This window comes from Castor canadensis, chromosome 1 (assembly GCF_047511655.1).
Source record: "Castor canadensis chromosome 1, mCasCan1.hap1v2, whole genome shotgun sequence".
Lineage (NCBI taxonomy): Eukaryota > Metazoa > Chordata > Mammalia > Rodentia > Castoridae > Castor > Castor canadensis.
In genome coordinates this window covers 33,934,631-33,952,793 of record NC_133386.1, presented here as the reverse complement: position 1 = coordinate 33,952,793, position 18,163 = coordinate 33,934,631, and the positions used below count along the sequence as shown (strand labels likewise).

Genomic DNA, 18,163 nt, shown 5'->3' with positions numbered 1-18,163 from the left:
ATTTCTTCCACTGTTGTACCTTTTGTGTTGTAACTCAAAAGTCATGGCCATAATCCAAGGCAGTCTAGATTTTGTGTTATGTTATCTTCTCGGAGCTTTATAGTTTTGCATTTTACATTTAGATTTATGATCCATTTGGAGTTAATTTCAATACTATTTTTTAAATAAACCTTTTATTTTGTAGTAATTTTAGATTTCCAGAAAAGTTGCCAAAAATGTTTAGAGGGACCCCATCAACTCCATTCTCAGTCTTTTCCCAATTTCCTCTATTTCTGACATCTTACATTAGTGTGGTACATCTGATGCATAATTATTACCTAAAGACTGGTTCAGGTATCACAGTTTTTACTTAGAGTCCTTTTACTGTTTCAGCATACTGTCCAGGTTACTACATGCCATATGACCATAAATACTCAAGCTAATGTGACCAATTGTCTCTCTCCCTGTGGGCAAACTGCATGATAATCAAAAGGAATCACACCTAGAGGGCTAGATGACTTGGATGTCCAATAATATTTGGCCGCAGTCACAGCCATGGCTAATCTTGCCATTGGCACAAGAGTATGATAAATTCAATGACCATAACTTCCTGTGAGAAGTCCATATTACAGGGGATATGGCCTTAGACTAGGAATGCACATTGGAATTGCCTGGGATCAGGGGCCAGACCAACAGATTGTAATATAATTGGCCTGAGCACTGACATTTTCAAGAGCTCCCCAGATGATTCTGATGTCAGCCAAAATTGAGAACCACTGTGATCCTATAGTCACCTCATGGCTAAATGTTCCAATTCTTCTGGAAAACACTTTTTCCTGCCAATCTTTATGATACTCTTTTTCTCTACTTTTTTTTTGTCTCACTAATCACTTTATGACATTCTTTAGATTTGTTAAAACTCATGACAGGTTTCATCCCGAATTGATGGTATAGGAGCTGCCCTTTCTCCCTCAAGTACTTTTATATTTTATGCTAACTTTATTTTATGGAGATGTCTATTTCCCTAATATCCATGGGTAAGAAGAATAACATTCTTCAAAAGAACTATTGTTTCACATGCATTTTTTGATATATATATTTCATTAACCTGCAAATATTAAGAAAATATTGCATAACCATATATTTCTTTCAGTGTACTTTGATTTATTGTCGTTTTGTCTTCCCTACTGGAATATTGGTTGCTTGGATATAAGAATCATATTTAGCACATTCAAAATACCCTACATATGGGGAATATTGAGATTATTTTCTGACAATTCCATATAGTTCCATGGCTACTGTTCTTAGCTCCTGCCTTTCTAAGAACCATTTTTTTAAGTCTTGGAGACAGGTCTGCATTTATTTCTCTACTACAATCAGGATTTCCAATTAAAACCTATATTGATACTGTTTAGAAGATAACCAACAACAAGGTTGCCACTATATCCAGTGGGCATGTTAAAAATTTTACTTGAACTCCCAAGAGCAATTGCCAGTTCTTTCTTGATATAATCTGTTTTTCTTCTAATTCTCTGACCTTTCATTCCCAGGTTTTTCTCCTGCGCATTCCCTAAATTTGGTTCTCTTTATGGTGTAGTAATCAGTCTACATCTCCTCCTACTCCATAAACTCTTTCTTTGGGCTTCTCTTGCCATGGATAAACTGTTTATTAGCCAATCAATATTTTCAAGACAACCTTCATTCTTATGTTTCAGGCCCTTGTACCTAACTACCAAATAGACGTCTTAAGCTAAACACATCCTTTCATGTTATTTTTTCTTATACTGTACTTTATTTTTTATTATTGTGCTGGGTCAAGATATATCCTTTCATTTTAAATTCTACAACAACTTTTCACTGGTTCAGAAGGACCTGGATCTGAACTCCCAGGTTTCATGTCTCCCTACCACTCATGGTCTGTGCATCTGGACCTCTATGTACTGAATGTGGAGGCTACAAAAGTAGAAATCCTTCTGCTTCCTCTTTCTTCTCATAGTCCACCTACTTATCCAGTTTGTTACCAGCTACCAAAGCTCTACTTCTACAAACAGTTCTCATCTCCACAACTGTACTTTGTCCAACCTCATAACCCTTAGTTTGCCACTCCTACTTTAGCTTTCTACATAGCCTGTCCACTTTCATTTTATTCTTCTCTCCATCTGTCTCTGCCATGCAGCCAGAATGAACATTTGCTATTCCAGATGTGACTATGTCACTGCAGTGTTTAAGCTCTGCCATTGACTTAGGATAAGAGCCAATCCCTGGCTCAGTCTCCCACCATTGTTGCCTTTGGCCATCTGCACTCCAGCCAAACTATCCCTCAGTCACATCCACCATAGAGACTTACCAGGCATTTTTTTTTCTGTTGCTGTGAAGATTAATACACTTGTTAACTTCTATTAATGTCAGTTTACCTTTCAAATCTTTGCTTATGAAAGACCTCTGTGACTATACAGGTGTGCTGAAATACTTCCTATGATAGTCTTATACCACTGTATTTTTTCTCTACTTTGTAATTATAAATTTATTTGCATCATTATTTGACAAGTAACTCTCTACTCCTAACAGACTATAAGCTCCAAAAAGCAGTAAACTAGGTTTTTGGGTTTTTTTTGGTTTTGGTTTTGTCTTTGTTTTTGTTCCCCATGGTATTACCAATATAATGAATCTAGTAGGTGTTCAGTCAATATTTGTTTAATGAGTTAATTGTCTCTACAACCACATGAAAGGTAGAAAACCCAAAATAAGTACTGCTTTTGAACTTCTCTAAGTATATTAAAATCAAGCATATATTTAGTTGTATCAAGTTGGATACTTTGCTTTCTTTGGTAAATATCCTTTAAATGTTCATATTCTATGAAAAGAGAATGCTGTATCATATATTGAATATAAAAATGCCATATTTATCATGTTTTACTGTCTGTTGCAAATCAAATTTAATGAAGATAAAGTATTTCAAAAATGACAAAACTAGTTGTAAATTATTCAGGGTCCAACAATATATGTTTACAATGCTTTGTTTACAGTTTTCAAAAAGTTTAAATTGCCAACATTATCCTTTATTTGTGCTCTTATATTTTAAAAGACAGAGAGACAATCTGTGGCAAATCATATTTGTTTGGTTTAGATCTCTGCTAAGTTACACCTGAAATATACTTATTCCACTTGGAACTGGTTCCTTATTATCATCCCATAGGGTCAGGTGACTGTCTCTTTCTTTGCCTGAGGAGTGCTTCACTGTCATTTAGATATACAGAATAGGTTGTGTTTGAAGATGACCCTTGAGAATATCATATAAATGATTAGATCTGAAATTTAATTTTAGCAGGAAATTATATGAGTCTGCAAATGTGAAGGTGGATGGCATTTAAGCAATGTTTTCTATTCAGTAGTTAGATTTGCTCCATTAGATTCTAGCTTTAACATAAAGAAGGCAGAAAATGAAAGACACTAGTAATATCCAGCCAAGAAAATTATGTGGAGATCTTAAGATGCACAGTGAGAACTGCTTGAGTGAAAGCAAGGAAGTAACAATGTCATTGTTCAGAAGTAAATTAATGCATCCCTAATGGTAACGCATGCTACCTAGACAGAAATACTCTAAAAATCAAAAATAAAACTAGAAAAAAAGGAAAAGAAAAGAAAGACACTAGTCGAGTGAACTTACATATATAAAAAATGAAAGGTAATCAAAGATAAGAGAGATGTAAAAATAAGAAAATCAAAGACAGAGAATGAAAGGAAGACTCTACAACATATTAGGATAAATGAGAAGATATTTTTCCAATTCTCAATGGACAAAATAATAGTGAATAAGAGGGAGGGTTACTAATAAAACACAGGAAGAACCAAACTGAATCTAACAGAATGTTCCTATCTGGGAGTATTTAGCATTCATCTGTCACATTATTAACAGCCTGTCCTGAGTATACTTGTTTTGTTGTGACTTTCACTTTTATGATGATATCACAATGACCTCACTATCACTCACCATTACCCACAGGTGAGGGAGCATTTGTCATAAATTTCCTTTATGAAGTCTGTCATGGGCTAGCTGTGACCAGGGTAACTCTTCAACTTAACTACTGTATAATGAGACATGATTTTAAAAAATATATATGGATGATATTCTTCTATGGACTTTGAAATGTGTTAATTTGCTAAAAGCCAAGCTTACATGTACACTTACCATACTATACAAGTTGGAGAAATTTTCTCCTCCCACTGCCAGGTTTTGACTTCTTCATGAATTTTCCTAGTCTTCCTGGGTGCTAACCAAATATAAAATAGCATTTGGCATAGATAAATTATAAAACTGGAAGACCATAAATTTGTGTTTTGTCCCTAATTCCCTACATGTGATTTCTGGTAAGTCATTTAACTACTCCATTTTTTCACTTTCATCTATGTAAAAATAGGAACCATATACCTCTTAAGGCAGGAAGGGTAAATGAGAACCAAGAAAGAAGGACCTCTGCATAGTCATATAAACCCAGTATAACTGAAGCTGACACATAGCCCATTGTTTAGAGTGTTTATCCACATTAGTCAATGCTTTGGGGGCCAGGAACATAGCTCCTTCCTGGAGTATAGCCCTGTGAGGACTCTGCCCACCTTCTACTTGTAGCCCAGCTCTGGCCAGCATGGAAGTCGGGATGTAATCATAGGCTCAGCTTTGAAGTACCAAGAAGCCAGTGGCATGTGGTTGTGATTGTAGGACTTCATGCCTGGCTCTCCTTCAAGCCCTCAGCTGTAGCTCTTGAGCAGCAGCTTCCTAGGAGGCCCTGAGAAATGCCTGGGAAACTGCTCAACCAACCACATTTGCTGGCAACCATAATCCTGGGCATACAGTCATTTTGAATGGCATTGGGAATCTTCCAACAGTCTTCAGAACTTCAGTGGTATTGAAGCTGGTTTGATTATCATTATGCCAGTCAATCACCTAACATCTTTGATTCCCTACAATTTGCCAGGCCCTATACCTGGCACACTCAGGAATAAAAAGAGATATGACAGAATCCTTGTATCCAAGGATAGAGATTAAATAGATATGGCAAAACACCTCATAAAGTAACTACCCATTGTAGTAAGAATGGTGGTGTTGCTAGTTGAAAATTCTTAAGAAAGGAGAGCATGTTCTAAAATAGTCAGGACATCTTTACAGAGAAGTTGGAGTTGGAATTGAAATTTGAAGGCTGGATTTATTTTGAATACGTGGATATAACTCAAGAATCAATAGTACAAACAAAATATTTTTTGAGAAAGAAAGATAGGAAAGAAGAATGGTAATGAGTATGGCAAGGTTCCTTAGGAAAACTGTTGTTTAGGTATCTTTGCCTACATTCAGAGAATATTTGCTGCAAGTTAGACATCAAATCAGATGAACCAGTGGATTCATCTCTTTTTATCTTTGTAAGTTAACATTTGCAAGCTGAACATTGAGACGATAATAGTTATGCATTATATTCTACCTTTTTTGCAAAACCTTGAAAACTTTCATGAATTAAAGTTTTCTTGCTGCCCCCTCAGAAATAATAAAATGCACAGCAATTTCTGTAGCATTTCTTGTTGTGTTTTGTGCTAGTCAGACATTTAGCTTTATTTAAAATCCACTTATGTATACAAAAAATTTAATTCTCTGACCATGCCTAGAATGCAAAGACTCTGGCACAAGATCGTAGAGTACTAATACTCTGACAGCTTGGCCCTCATTCAAAATTATATTGAGGCAGTTTTTGATTCTCTGACTCATTATATATAGTTAATTGCTCACATCTTTTTATTAAAAGAGTAGTCCTACTTACATATGCATACACACAGAAAAATGAAGCGTAAACTTATGTCAACATGGTCCAAACCTTGTAGCATCTTAAAAAAAAATCCATCACCATTTGTATTTGACCATGCTATATCTTAACTGAGAACACATCAAACACCTTCTATTTTTGTCAATTGGTATTTTCAATGTGAACAAAAGTGAATGTGTTTGAGAATATTCTTCAGGAGGCAGGACAATTTGGGGAGTCCTATTTTATTTTGTTGACAGTGGTGTCTGGTTCTGTGATTAAGAACCATATTTCTGGTCATGTAATATGGGAACGTTAGCATTTATTCTCCCTTAATGTTTTACTGGCATCTTTGAAGTATTATAAAACAAGCATTTACTACTGAGTATCTAAGCACTTCCCTCTCTTTGTTTCTTTAATTAATGTATTGCTCTAAACTAAATCTATAAGATCAAGCTTATTGAGACAGACTGCCTATTCTTCCCTCAAGAGCTCATTGCTGCACTCCACATGTTTTCAGTAAATAAAATATGGACAAAATAGCAACATGTGGAAGCTGAAGATTCCATTAAAGACTTTGGCAAGAGTACCTTGAAGATATTTCAAAAATAATTGTGCTTTATCACTTCTTCTGTGCTATTGCATGTAACGAGGGTTTTAAAAAGACCAAATACAGCTCTCTGATTTCCATTTAATGGAAGAAGTAATAAAGTTTAATTGTATACTTGAGCACAGGGCATCATTTCCAGTACTTCTGATCAATAATTCATTGATTGCCTTTGGCTCAAAGTAAAATTTGAAAGAAAATGTAGCCAGTGGGAGCTGATCTAGCTGTTGCTTCATCATCTCTATTAATTATGCTTTTCCTGAATTTGGATCATTAGGCTACCAAAGTGACAGCAGATGGAGAACAAACAGGACAGGATGCTGACAGGACCAACACAAGAGCAAAGGCCTTGGGAGAATTCATCAAGGAGCTTGCTCAGGATGCAGAAGGTATTAGAAAAATCACATTTTAATCATTATTTCTCCGGACAGAGAAACAGAAGGATTACACAAGGCTGGAATTTATCTTATAAGAGGTGGCATTTTTAAATTCAAGGGTTGAGTTTTAAAAAGTATTTTGGTTAAGATATTCAAGAGCATTATCTGTTGAGAATGCACGACTGACAGCAGTTGGTGAGTTAACAGTTATGAATGCCCAAATAGGAGCAAATTCATGAAGAATGGCTATTATGGTTAAATAATTCATGGGAAACCTGTGCTTTGATATTTTTTATATTCAGAACTATTTATAATATTTTTAATTTTTCAAAAACCTAATTTTGTCATTCTACTTGGTATGTGAGAGCAGCTCTTTAGTTTGTCAAAGTGTCCTTTCAAATGCTTATTATGGGTTTGTTGTGAACATCTGTTGCTTGGATTTGGATGTGCCACTTTGCCAGAAGTTCCCCTGCATTTAGTTCACAATTCCCTAGGACTTAGTTCTTGGCATCTACGAATGTGATTGAAAAATAAAACGGAAGCCAATTTTGAGTAAAAGCCCAAATTAGAAATTCTTAATGAAAACAGATAATGCTCCCCACAAAAGACTACACTTAAATATCTACAAACATATATTAAACATACATGCATGGTAAAGTTTTTAAAAGTGTTTTTCCTTTAAAAAGTAAAACATTTTTATTGTTATACAAGGTTGTGCACTTTTGATATTTTGCTTTGTGAAATAGACAAATAAATCTGGATATGAGCTAACCTTCAAGGCAGATTCTGATGGCAATTCTTAGGCATGGCTGTCCAGGAAGAGACAGAAACAGATTCCCCACTGCAAGAAGCAACAAGCTTTTAATCTGAGGCCTATTCTGAAGTATAACCTGTCAAAATGTGAAAAAGAAGTTACCCCACTGAAAAAAATCTCAGTTAACTCACTAGATAAAATTGTTGTGCTTTCCCTGGTATTATTTTCTGTTTGTGCCATTTAAAAATCCCCCTTCCACAAAACAGCAGCAAATTCCATGACAAATAGAGGAGTTTCCCTCCATGTATATCCTTGAAGGTGCTAGTTAATACTACAGGAATTTTCCTTTCCTTCCATTTGAAATCAAACACTAAACACTCAACAGCTCATTCTGGCAAATAATTTTAAAGTCATTTTAATTAAATATCAGTGCATGAAAGTAAATGCTAATACATGCTGTAATAGACCCCAGTATCAGAAATGTTTACTTTCTTTTCTATACTGAGCTCTCCACCTCTCATAGAGATACAGATTTACTGCTACTCCTTGGATCAATGTGGATTTTATTTTTGTTTTGTTTTTCTGGATGCCTAAAGGCCTCTGGGTACTCACACAATTTGCAACACACAAAGGCACCAGTAGAGGGCACTGAGGAGATGGGACGTCACTCAGGCTTTCTTCACTGTCCAAATTCCGATTTTCACCAGACAAGCAGGATTACCTAGCACCAGAGGTATATCTCATTTCATAAATGGAGCATTGGTTGGGTGTTCTGATCATCTCTTTGGAGATGGGGCACTTTTTAAAAATCATGTGGAACAGCTGTACCTAAGGAAAACAGGAACACTACTCACTTCTGCCAACAGGCACTATTTGGCAGAATTAATGTACTTATTAAAATTTAATAAAAGTTTAAATCTGAATATACCATGGTACACTAAATTCTCACTGAGATGTGCTACAAGGCTAGGCAGTTAAGGGAAAAGGAATAGAGGAGGGAGGGAAAGAGAGGAAAATAGGGGGGAAAATGGAAGGAAGAAGAGAAGGAAATAAGTCACCAGAAACTTTAAATACATTATACAACACATCCACACTTTTTTTTTCCTCTTTCAAAACTAAAATAGGGATAATCATGAGTACTTTTACATTTTATTAGTGGCAGTAAATTGCTGTAGAAAAAAGTGAAGACCTCAGCCTGACATTTGTCTATTTCAAGTTTATGTTTAGATAATGAATACTCATTCTCCCTTCCATTATAAGTCAAGGCCTCTACCTTCCATTATAGGTCATGGCCTTTTTTATAGATAATCAGCTTCTATTCATCAAAACTATTCTTATTTCACTGTAATTTTATATTATCTATTGTGCTATGACTCAATTATATCATGAACAAACTATATTTTATTCTCTGCATTATTCGAATTAATGAGGAAACATGGATAAGCTCCGTTAGTGTTTATGCTCTGACATATACATGTGTGTGTATATATATATATATGTGTGTGTATGTATATATGTATATATGTATATATGTATATATGTATAATAGCACTTAATCAAAGCTAGATACCCTTCTTTGCTGTTTCTTAAGTCAGAGTGGTATTTTTCATTCTTCATAAATTTCCCTATGACAGAAATTTTTTTCAGATGTAGTATGAAAAGCATCAATGTTCTTTTCTGAGGAATTATTTCACTGAATTCCTTAAGCATCCCACTATTCTCTGCTGTACATTGGCTACCACAATGCTTTGACTTGGGATCCAAAGTACTAAACATGCATTTCTGTCTAGTTATTCCTTTCCTGATTCACATTCATTTTACCCCTACTTCTTTACATTAATTGTACCTTGCTTTAAAGATATTTTAATACCTTAAATCGCTTTTTGAAATAAGGTGAAAATAAACAAGTTCAAAAGATATATCTATTCTACAATTATATTCAGTACTGTAGAAAATATATTGAAGGTGCAGTGTATACATTTGAATAACAGTCTAAATAACACATTCATCTTTAGTTTCAAAATATTCAGATGTTCCAATCCCACATGTCTAAGCAGGAAGGCAATCAGCTGTCTTCTATTAAATGATGCTTGCTTTCTTAATATAGCATCATTTTGCTAAGGCCATTTGTGAACCTTATTAATTCCTTCATTCTTCTTTTTCTTACATATATTTTTAATCTAAAGGAAATGATATATGCATTCTAAAAGATGCAGCCATTTTTGCCTATTCCTTTTCTCTCTCTAATGTTCTTTTTCAACCAAATTCTTCTCTGCAGAAATTTATCTTTGAGAATAGGCTATAAAAGAAGCAGTGAGATTATATTTTACATTCCTCCCTTCCTCAATACTACTTAGACCCGAAGCCTAAATTGTATCAAATTTTTAAAAATATATCCTCTATCAAAATATATTTTATCATTTATATTTTCATTTAATAAAGGAAAAACATGGCTTTGGTGGGTTGGGGAGTGGAATTTATCACTGTCATTTTTGCAATTAATGCAAAAGATGTCTGTACTTACGTGCTACAACTGGTTAAAATTGCCTATACAGACAGATAATGCACTTAGACTGAAGGAGATAGCTTGTCGTAGCATAGCCTAATCTGCTACAGATACCAATTTTCTTGAAATCGTAGATGCAGAAACTTTTCATCTAATCCTTGGCATGCTGGCATTCTTTCCACATAGTCTACTAGACCAAAGAGCTTTCCAATTAATCATTCATGGTCAGTATGGTTCCATAACAAACATGACACTACATGACACCACCAATCTAAGTGGCTTTGTGGGCCAAGAAAAAGCCCACCTCACTAACTTCTAGGAGAAAGAGCCACCTCACTAACTTCTAGGAATATAGCACCAATGGATAATTTCTGCCAAAGGGTGAGGAGGTATGGCCATATTTATTTATTAAAATGTGATTCAAACTTTTCTGCAAATTAATTAATAGCTGTCTACTTTTGAGTTGCTATTGCAAAAAAATACAGACTTAGTGGGTTATAAACCAGTTTCACCCTTTGGGAAGTTGAGAGGTCCTAAGTCAGGCACTGGAACAGTTGGTATCTGGTGAAGACACATGTTCTGGTTCACAGATGGCCATTTTCTTGCTTAGCCTCACATGGTAGAAGGGTCAAGGAAGGTCTCTGCATCTCTTTTATCTACCTCCTTCCTGCCCTTAAGGTCTAATCACCTCTCAAAGTCCCAACCTCTAAATATCTTCACATGGAATTAAGTTTCCCCATAAGAATGTGGGGGAACATAAATCTTCAGTCTGTATCAACAGCTATCAGGAATAGAGATGACTGCAGCAATCTTTTAATCAAAGCCATTTATAAAGAAAAGAGAATTATAAAGCGGTATTCTGGAAGCCAGGAGCCAGCGGCCCACACCTGTAATCCTAGCTACATGGGAGGCTGAGACTGGGAGAATAACAGTGCTTGGCCAGCCTGGGTAAAAAAGTTTGTGAAGCCCCATTTCAGTGAAAAAATCTGGGCATGGTGGCACCCGCCTGATATCCTAGTTACACAGGAAGTGTAAAATAGGAGGATTGTAGTCCAGGTGGGCCTGTGCAAAAGGCAAGATCCTATCTCCAAAATAATTACAGCAAAAAGGGCTAGAGGTGTGGCCTGTCTAGCAAGTACAAAATCCTGAGTTTAAACTTTAGTAATGAAAAAAAAAAAAGGAAGGAAAAGGTGTTTTGAGAAGGATAGGTTAGGCATTGAAAGTCAATTCCTTCTTCTGCTAGCTGTGTGTTTGCTCCTCATAGTCCAGCATGATTCAAGAGCTCCTGGAGGGCTTGTTAGAACGTCAGACAGCGGGTCCTCCAAATCCCAGAATTTTTGAACCAGTAGGTCTATGGAAGGGCCTGAGAAACCACACTTTTAATAAGCCCCACGGGGCTACAGCTGCCACTTGGTGGGAGACCACATTTCAGAGCCACTGCACTCACCCATTAGCTTATATAACTCCACCCAGCTGCTCCACTTGCCCTGACTATGTGCACCTGTTTCAGGAGCTCTGACTGTGCAGATCTGAAGAATCTGTCCAGAAATGAATGCCTAGGATTTATTATATCTTTAAGAGGTCTTTAAATTGTAAAAAAATATCTCTTGGGCAATCCAAACTCCTCATTCTAGGAGTTTTCATAGGTAATTTTATAGAAATAAGTATTCAACAGACAAAGAGTTTGAGAAAATAACTCCTTTGAACTCACCAAATTAATGTCCCATAGCACACACTTCAGGAAACTTTAGTCTAAAAGTAATGGTAGAACTGTGTAAATGTTTTAATTCACCAATTTTTAAAACTTTTATTTGACACAGAATTCGTTTTCCAAATGAAATCTGGCCCAGAACACCAACCTATAAAACAGATTTTTGGCAGAGTAGACATCATTTGTAGAATACCTGAAGCAGCTGGAGACTCCTAATATTCCAAAGAGCACAGCTTGACACGCCATTTAATGCATAATAAACATGGACTACTACGATGGATGTTACTGCTGGGAGGTGTCTTTGAGACCTAATCTATAACCCTTGTCCCTAGACCAGTGCTCCTTTCCTCACTGCTTTAAAAAATGAATGCAAGAGGGCTGTGTGGAAATTCAAGGGCAGGTTCATGTTCAGAGATCCCTTCACTAATATTTTCTGCTCAGAACTTTAAAATTCTCTCAATGTGGCTGTCTTTTCAACAATGCAGATGACCTTTGTTCCTAGCTTCTGAGTATTTTCTACACATCTCATTTTCTGCCTCTTTGCTGAAGAGGAGTTGACCTGCTTCTTTACTTGTATCACTTCTGCTGAGAGTTACAACTCTATGCTTTAATTACTATGCGCTCCCCCACCCAGGAAATCTAATACAGAGAACTATGTCACGTATCCTCTTTCTTACTGATTGTTATAGTGACTGTCTCTGTTTCCCAGCAGGAACACCCCTGGCAAATTACGTTTCATTTGGAGGAAGTAGTGAAAGGCAGATGTTGAATGCCAGTGTTGTGTGTGACATTTTTGTTTAGTAATTTACAAACTTTATTTTACCCCCTGCAGCTGTAAATGAAAAAGCTGTAAAACTCAATGAAACTCTAGGAACTCAAGACAAGCCCTTGGAGAGAAATTTGCAAGAGCTTCAGAAAGAGATTGATCAGATGATGAAAGAACTGAGGAGCAAAAATCTAGACACACAAAAGGAAGTTGCCGAAGACGAGTTGGTGTGAGTAGATGCTCTATTATCTCCTTATTTGATAACCTGAGCTCTGAAAATTATTTCAGGTTTCTAAATTTTCCATCACATATATGAGCAGCATATACTTTATTTTTCTGACCTGGAAATTATGCTATTTTTTTTAATTTATTTGTTTAGTTATACCTTACCTCGCTCTAAAGTGAATTTAAAGCATGTTTTTCCCTATATAAAAATAATCATCAGTAAATGATCTTTTCTGGTGCTAGTCTTTCTATAATTAGGCCAATGGGTGTTTTTTTATTAATGGCCTGTATAAGGGACTTTTAAATTGAAAATATAATCTTACAATAACTTTTTTCACAGTGCAGGATCCTTTTACTGTATATTATTATTATTGTTGCTGTTGTTGTGCTAGGTGGGGGTACATTGTAGTATTTACAAAGATTCTTACAATGTATCAAATATGTCATACTTGAATTCCTCCTCCACTGCTCTTCCCCACCCCCCATCCCCTGATTCCTGGAACATTTTCAACAGGTATCACTTTTGCATTTACATACATGTGTATATGTTGTTTGCACCACGTTTTATCCTCCTATCCCTTTTCCCACCACCTCCCTGATACCCCCACCCATGCAAGCCTCCCCTTCGCCCCCCACCTCTGTTCTCCAATTTTAATAAATTTTAAAAGTAGGTTTTTGTTTTAACTTAGTCGGCTGCTTTCAGAAAGCAGTTTTACACTTAGTAGATAGTGAATCTGCTTTACATGTTTTTGCATGTTTTTAACCTTTTTTATGTTAGAATCTTTTTGTAATGCAGTTTGGTAACAGTAAACCCTGAAACAGTAACACTGTTGTCTGTACTTGGGTTGTTGGTGGGTACAGAGCTGCAGAGAGTCTTCTCAAAAAGGTGAACAAATTGTTTGGAGAGCCCAGGAGCAAAAATGAGGAAATGGAAAAGGAGCTCCAGGACAAACTGGCTGATTATAAGAACAAACTCGATGATGCTTGGGACCTGTTGAGAGAAGCCACAGATAAAATCAGAGAAGCTAATCACTTATCTGTTCTCAACCAAAAAAACATGACTGTTTTGGAGGTGAGTGTTAGGAGCCCTTTCATCGCAGCCTTGGGAATAGGAAGTGAGTTGAGAATAGCTAGAACAGTCAAATGGATGCATATTTACAAAGATCATGAATGACAACTCCAAAAGAGGCTTCTTAGACACAAATAGGTAATGATCCTCTATGTGTATGTATGTGTCCTTAATGACTATTTCCCAATGGATCAGAATTGAGATCACTTAGTTATCAAAGATTTTTAAAGGCAGTTTGGCACAGTGGAAAAAGCTCTTTCCTGGGAATCAGGGGACCTTAGTCTCAAACACAACTACGAGTCTAAATTGGATCAGTCAATTCACATCTCTAAGAATCAGTTCAACTCTATAATGAATACATTTTATTAGAGCATATATCTAGAATCTTTCTGGGTCCTAATTTGTGATTTTGCAATTCATCCAACTTAATCCACAAACCTGGTTCAGAAATCTGGCTGCAAAAAACCATGGACGTTCTCTACACTTTCTATGAAATCTGAGCACATGACAAGTCGCTCATTGAGATACCAGAGTTTGTAAAATCCTCGTTCCCCTTCATTACAGTGTATTCCATGCAAATGTCATTTTTAAGGACTAAGATAAGCAAAGCAAGTATGAGTTATTTTTCCTCCTTTCTTCCAAACAGATCTACAAATATGGTAGGCTATTTTTCAGAGTGCTACTGAGTGTAGAACTAAACAGATTGTTCCATCATTTCTTCATTTTTTAAATTTATTTTGGCTTCTTCCTTGATCTTAACATGTAAATGATCACTTTTCCTAAGATTAAAATTAGTACACATGATGCCACAAACCTGTATTTGGTATTTAAACAATTTTCTCCCCATACACAAACCAATCTGAAAGGAGTGACAGATCTGTGCCTCTAACATGATTTTACCTTCAGGGATAACTCATTACCCAGAATATGCTGTCAAAAATATTTGCTCAATGACAATGAGCAAACCTGGGTCTTGTTTTGTTTTGTTTTTTATCTCCTCATCTCTCCATTTTCCTCTGAATTGAGAAGAGGATAAACTATATTTTTTAATTTTTTCTGGGTCACTCCTCTGGCATTTAGCTTTGTCGTAGTGGTAGAAAACTGGGGAAGCTCACGTTTTTCATAACTGATCAGTCTAATCTTACCCAATTTGGAGTCTACTGACATGCAAGCAATTTTCAAGAAAAAGCACCATCTGGAGAGGCAGGAGACTGGATGGCTGTCCCATCACAGCTCTAGCATGATTCATCTAGCTCAGTGACACACTGCTGGTATAATTTACCCAGAGGGGCACCTCTCCATTTTATGGCAACAGTTTAAGAAATTAAAATTACCTATGTGGAAAACATAATAAGCCTTTGAGAAGTATTTCAAGAAGAGTTATAGCAGCACAGTGAATGGTGCTTTCAGCTACTCCTTTCCTTAGTGATGTTTGAAACCAAGAGCCATCGTTCTTGGGTATCCCTCAAGATGTCTGGAGCATATGTAGTCAGTATTGAAGCTCTAAGGTGTCATTTCTGTGTTTTCATTTTATATGCTGTGCTTAACTAAAGGCTTATTTAGCAATTTATAGGATAAAATATAGACAAAGTAAGTAAATTGACATGAACCAGGCACAGATTATTTAAGATTGCTTTGGTCTACCAAGGTCAGTGCCAGACTAGCTAAAAAGGAATCCCTGGAAGGTTTGTTAAACTAGCAGGTTCCATGACCTCCCACACAAAATGAGGGGACTGGTCTAGGGTATGGCCCAGGTCCATATGCCTAAGACTTCCTGGGTTCATTTGATACCCACACAGGTTTGAGAACAGGGTATATATTGTACCTATTAGATCGAATAATGAACTGTTTTTTAAAATAAACCTCAGTTGTACCAGGGTCTGCACTGAAGATGATACAATTAAGACCCAGCTCAAATGGTTTTTGTTTATTTCAATGCAGTAAGCGTGTCATTTCTGTTTTGAAAACCTTCCATCAAGCTCCAATTATTTAGGAAGTACACAAAACATGAAATTGATTATATCATGTACTTGTCATCGTGATGTCCTTGGCGCAGCAGCGTTGACATTCCTTGAACTTGTTTAAAATGCAGTTTCTCAGACCCCACTCCAAACTGGCCAACTCAGAAGTTCTCAGAGAGGGACCTACCAACATGTGTTTTAAAAGATTCTTCTGAACCTGGACATAGTGCTGCACTTGTGTAATCCCAGCACTTGTGAGGAACAAACAAAAAAAGTCATGTCAGTGATTCAACTGCAGCCTCAAGGTTGACAGCCATTGATATAAAGAATAAAACGGCATCTCTGATGACTTCAGCCTGAGTCTAGCGGGAGGTACACACAAGCAAACCACTCTATTCCTATAGCACCTATCATGGAAGTAAGCAAAGCAGGGCATGAAATCATCCCTGAGTTTAGAGGCCCTAACACTTGTGCTAGGCCCTTATGGGATCTATTAGTAGAAAGTAAAGGGTAAGAACATTCCAGAAATAGGGGAAAATATGTGCAAAGACATGAAGGGAAAAAGATAGATTTGAGAGAAAATTGGTGGTTGATAAAATTAGAATAAAAACTATATAGGAATGAGTAGAAGGCTAGACAACCAGCAAAAAGAGGCAGAGTTCAGACCTTGAGTTATAAGAATTACCTTGTAAGATTCAGCTAAAGAGTTCCATGTATATCCTCAAAGCTATAGAAAGCAATTGAAATACATAGTCAAGGATGAAAACTGTATTTGGGGGGAGTTTAGAGGTGGCCCATGTTAATTGAAGATTTGACATTGGATTAAACCATAGTGTGATTTTAGGGTAGGAAAATAGGTTGGGATAATATTTAAATTTAAATTAAAGGTGCTGTTGGTAACCAGGGTATTTTTAAGGCTGAATATGAATAATTCCTGGCCTCATAGCATTCACAATCTCCTAAAAACTTTAGACATTTTAATCATTCACAATATTGTGATTATATTGGTTGGGAGAGTAAGCACAAGATTTATCAAAATGAAAGAAGAAGTGGGTAGAAATTGAAGGAGAGGAAGAATAGCATGAGCACAAACACGGAACCCTGCAAGTACAAGGCGATCATAGAAAATGTCAAAAAGAGCAGTCCATCTCACTCATGAACTCCATGAAAGTATGTAGCAGAGGTGGCTCTGAAATGGCATTTGGATCCAGATACAGAAAGCTTTGAATTCAGACAAAAGGGGACAGGTTTAAAAGGGCATTTCTAGCAATGGAGAGGTAACAGGGAGCCTGGTGGACAGAAAGAGAGTAGATGAGTGATTCAGTGAGGCAAAGGAATATGAATTAAGCCAACTGTCTCAATGTCTACCCTTATAACCTTGCTAAAGAAGAGATTGCAAAAAAAGAAAGAGTAAATCACTACATAAAGGAGAGACCGAAATAGAGCTTTGGATTCCTGAAGAATTCACCCCACAAACAACAACAAAAGAAAAAGTGGGTGTTTAACTTGCAGAGTTTTAGAATAAGCTAAGATCTAACTAATTAGAGGTTAAAAGTAGAGATATAGTCAATCTTGATATCCAAACAGAATGATTTAACAGCATGCTTACGGCATGCTTTGTTTTTTATTTATTTTATTTTATTTTTCTTTTATTCACATGTGCATACATTGTTTGGGTCAATTCTCCTCCCTGCTCCCCTCCCCCACTGTCTCCCTCCTTCCCCCCTCAGTTCCAGGCAGGTCCTGATCTGCCTTTATCACTCGTTTTATTGAAGAAAAGAGACAAGCCTAATAAGAAAGACAAAGTGTTTTTGCTAGTTGAGTTGAGGATAGCTATACAGAAATATTCCTAGCATTGCATTCGTGTACAAAGCGTAATTATCTTTGTACATGGACCTTTCTTTTTATTGTTTAAATATGCTGTTTCCTATCTTAGGCATTTTATATCCTACATCATTCTCAGTCCATTCTTTCTTTTTGTTTATTTTTATACCACTAATTTCATCATTAGTTAAAAAGGCACATTCATTTGCTCATTCATTCTCTCCCTCTTGTGTTACTTAGCTTTCTATTCCCGTGATAAATAACTTGGGAGGAAAAGTTTATTATGTCTCACAATTTTAGAAGTTTCAGTCCATGTTCAACAAAGTTGACTCCATTGTTTTCAGACCCATGGTGGCAAAGAAGATCTTCATGGCAGGGAGGCCAGCTCATCTCATGGTGGCCAGGGGCAGAGAGAGAGAGAGAGAGAGGGAGATACCAGGTTCTCAATATCCCCTCCAAGGACAGGCCTTCCCAATAGCCTAATTTCCTTCTACTAGGCCCTACTCCCTAACAATTCCACCACCTCTCACAGTGCCATAAGCTAGCTACCAAGCCTTTGGCGGATACTTCAGATCCAAACCATAATAATCCTCCAAAG

General features: G+C 36.5%; 1 protein-coding gene across 4 annotated transcripts in view; it reads left to right on the top strand.

Annotated features, from left to right (window-relative positions):
• The window catches only part of Lama2 (laminin subunit alpha 2), a 630,868-nt gene that overhangs the window by 505,042 nt on the left and 107,663 nt on the right, over positions 1–18,163 (top strand). For all 4 annotated transcript variants that reach the window (XM_074074982.1, XM_074074980.1, XM_074074975.1 and 1 more), the window contains exons 35-37: positions 6,650–6,761; positions 12,553–12,715; positions 13,573–13,783. In XM_074074982.1, the coding sequence (XP_073931083.1) occupies positions 6,650–6,761; positions 12,553–12,715; positions 13,573–13,783 (486 nt within the window). The remainder of the gene's footprint in view (positions 1–6,649; positions 6,762–12,552; positions 12,716–13,572; positions 13,784–18,163) is intronic.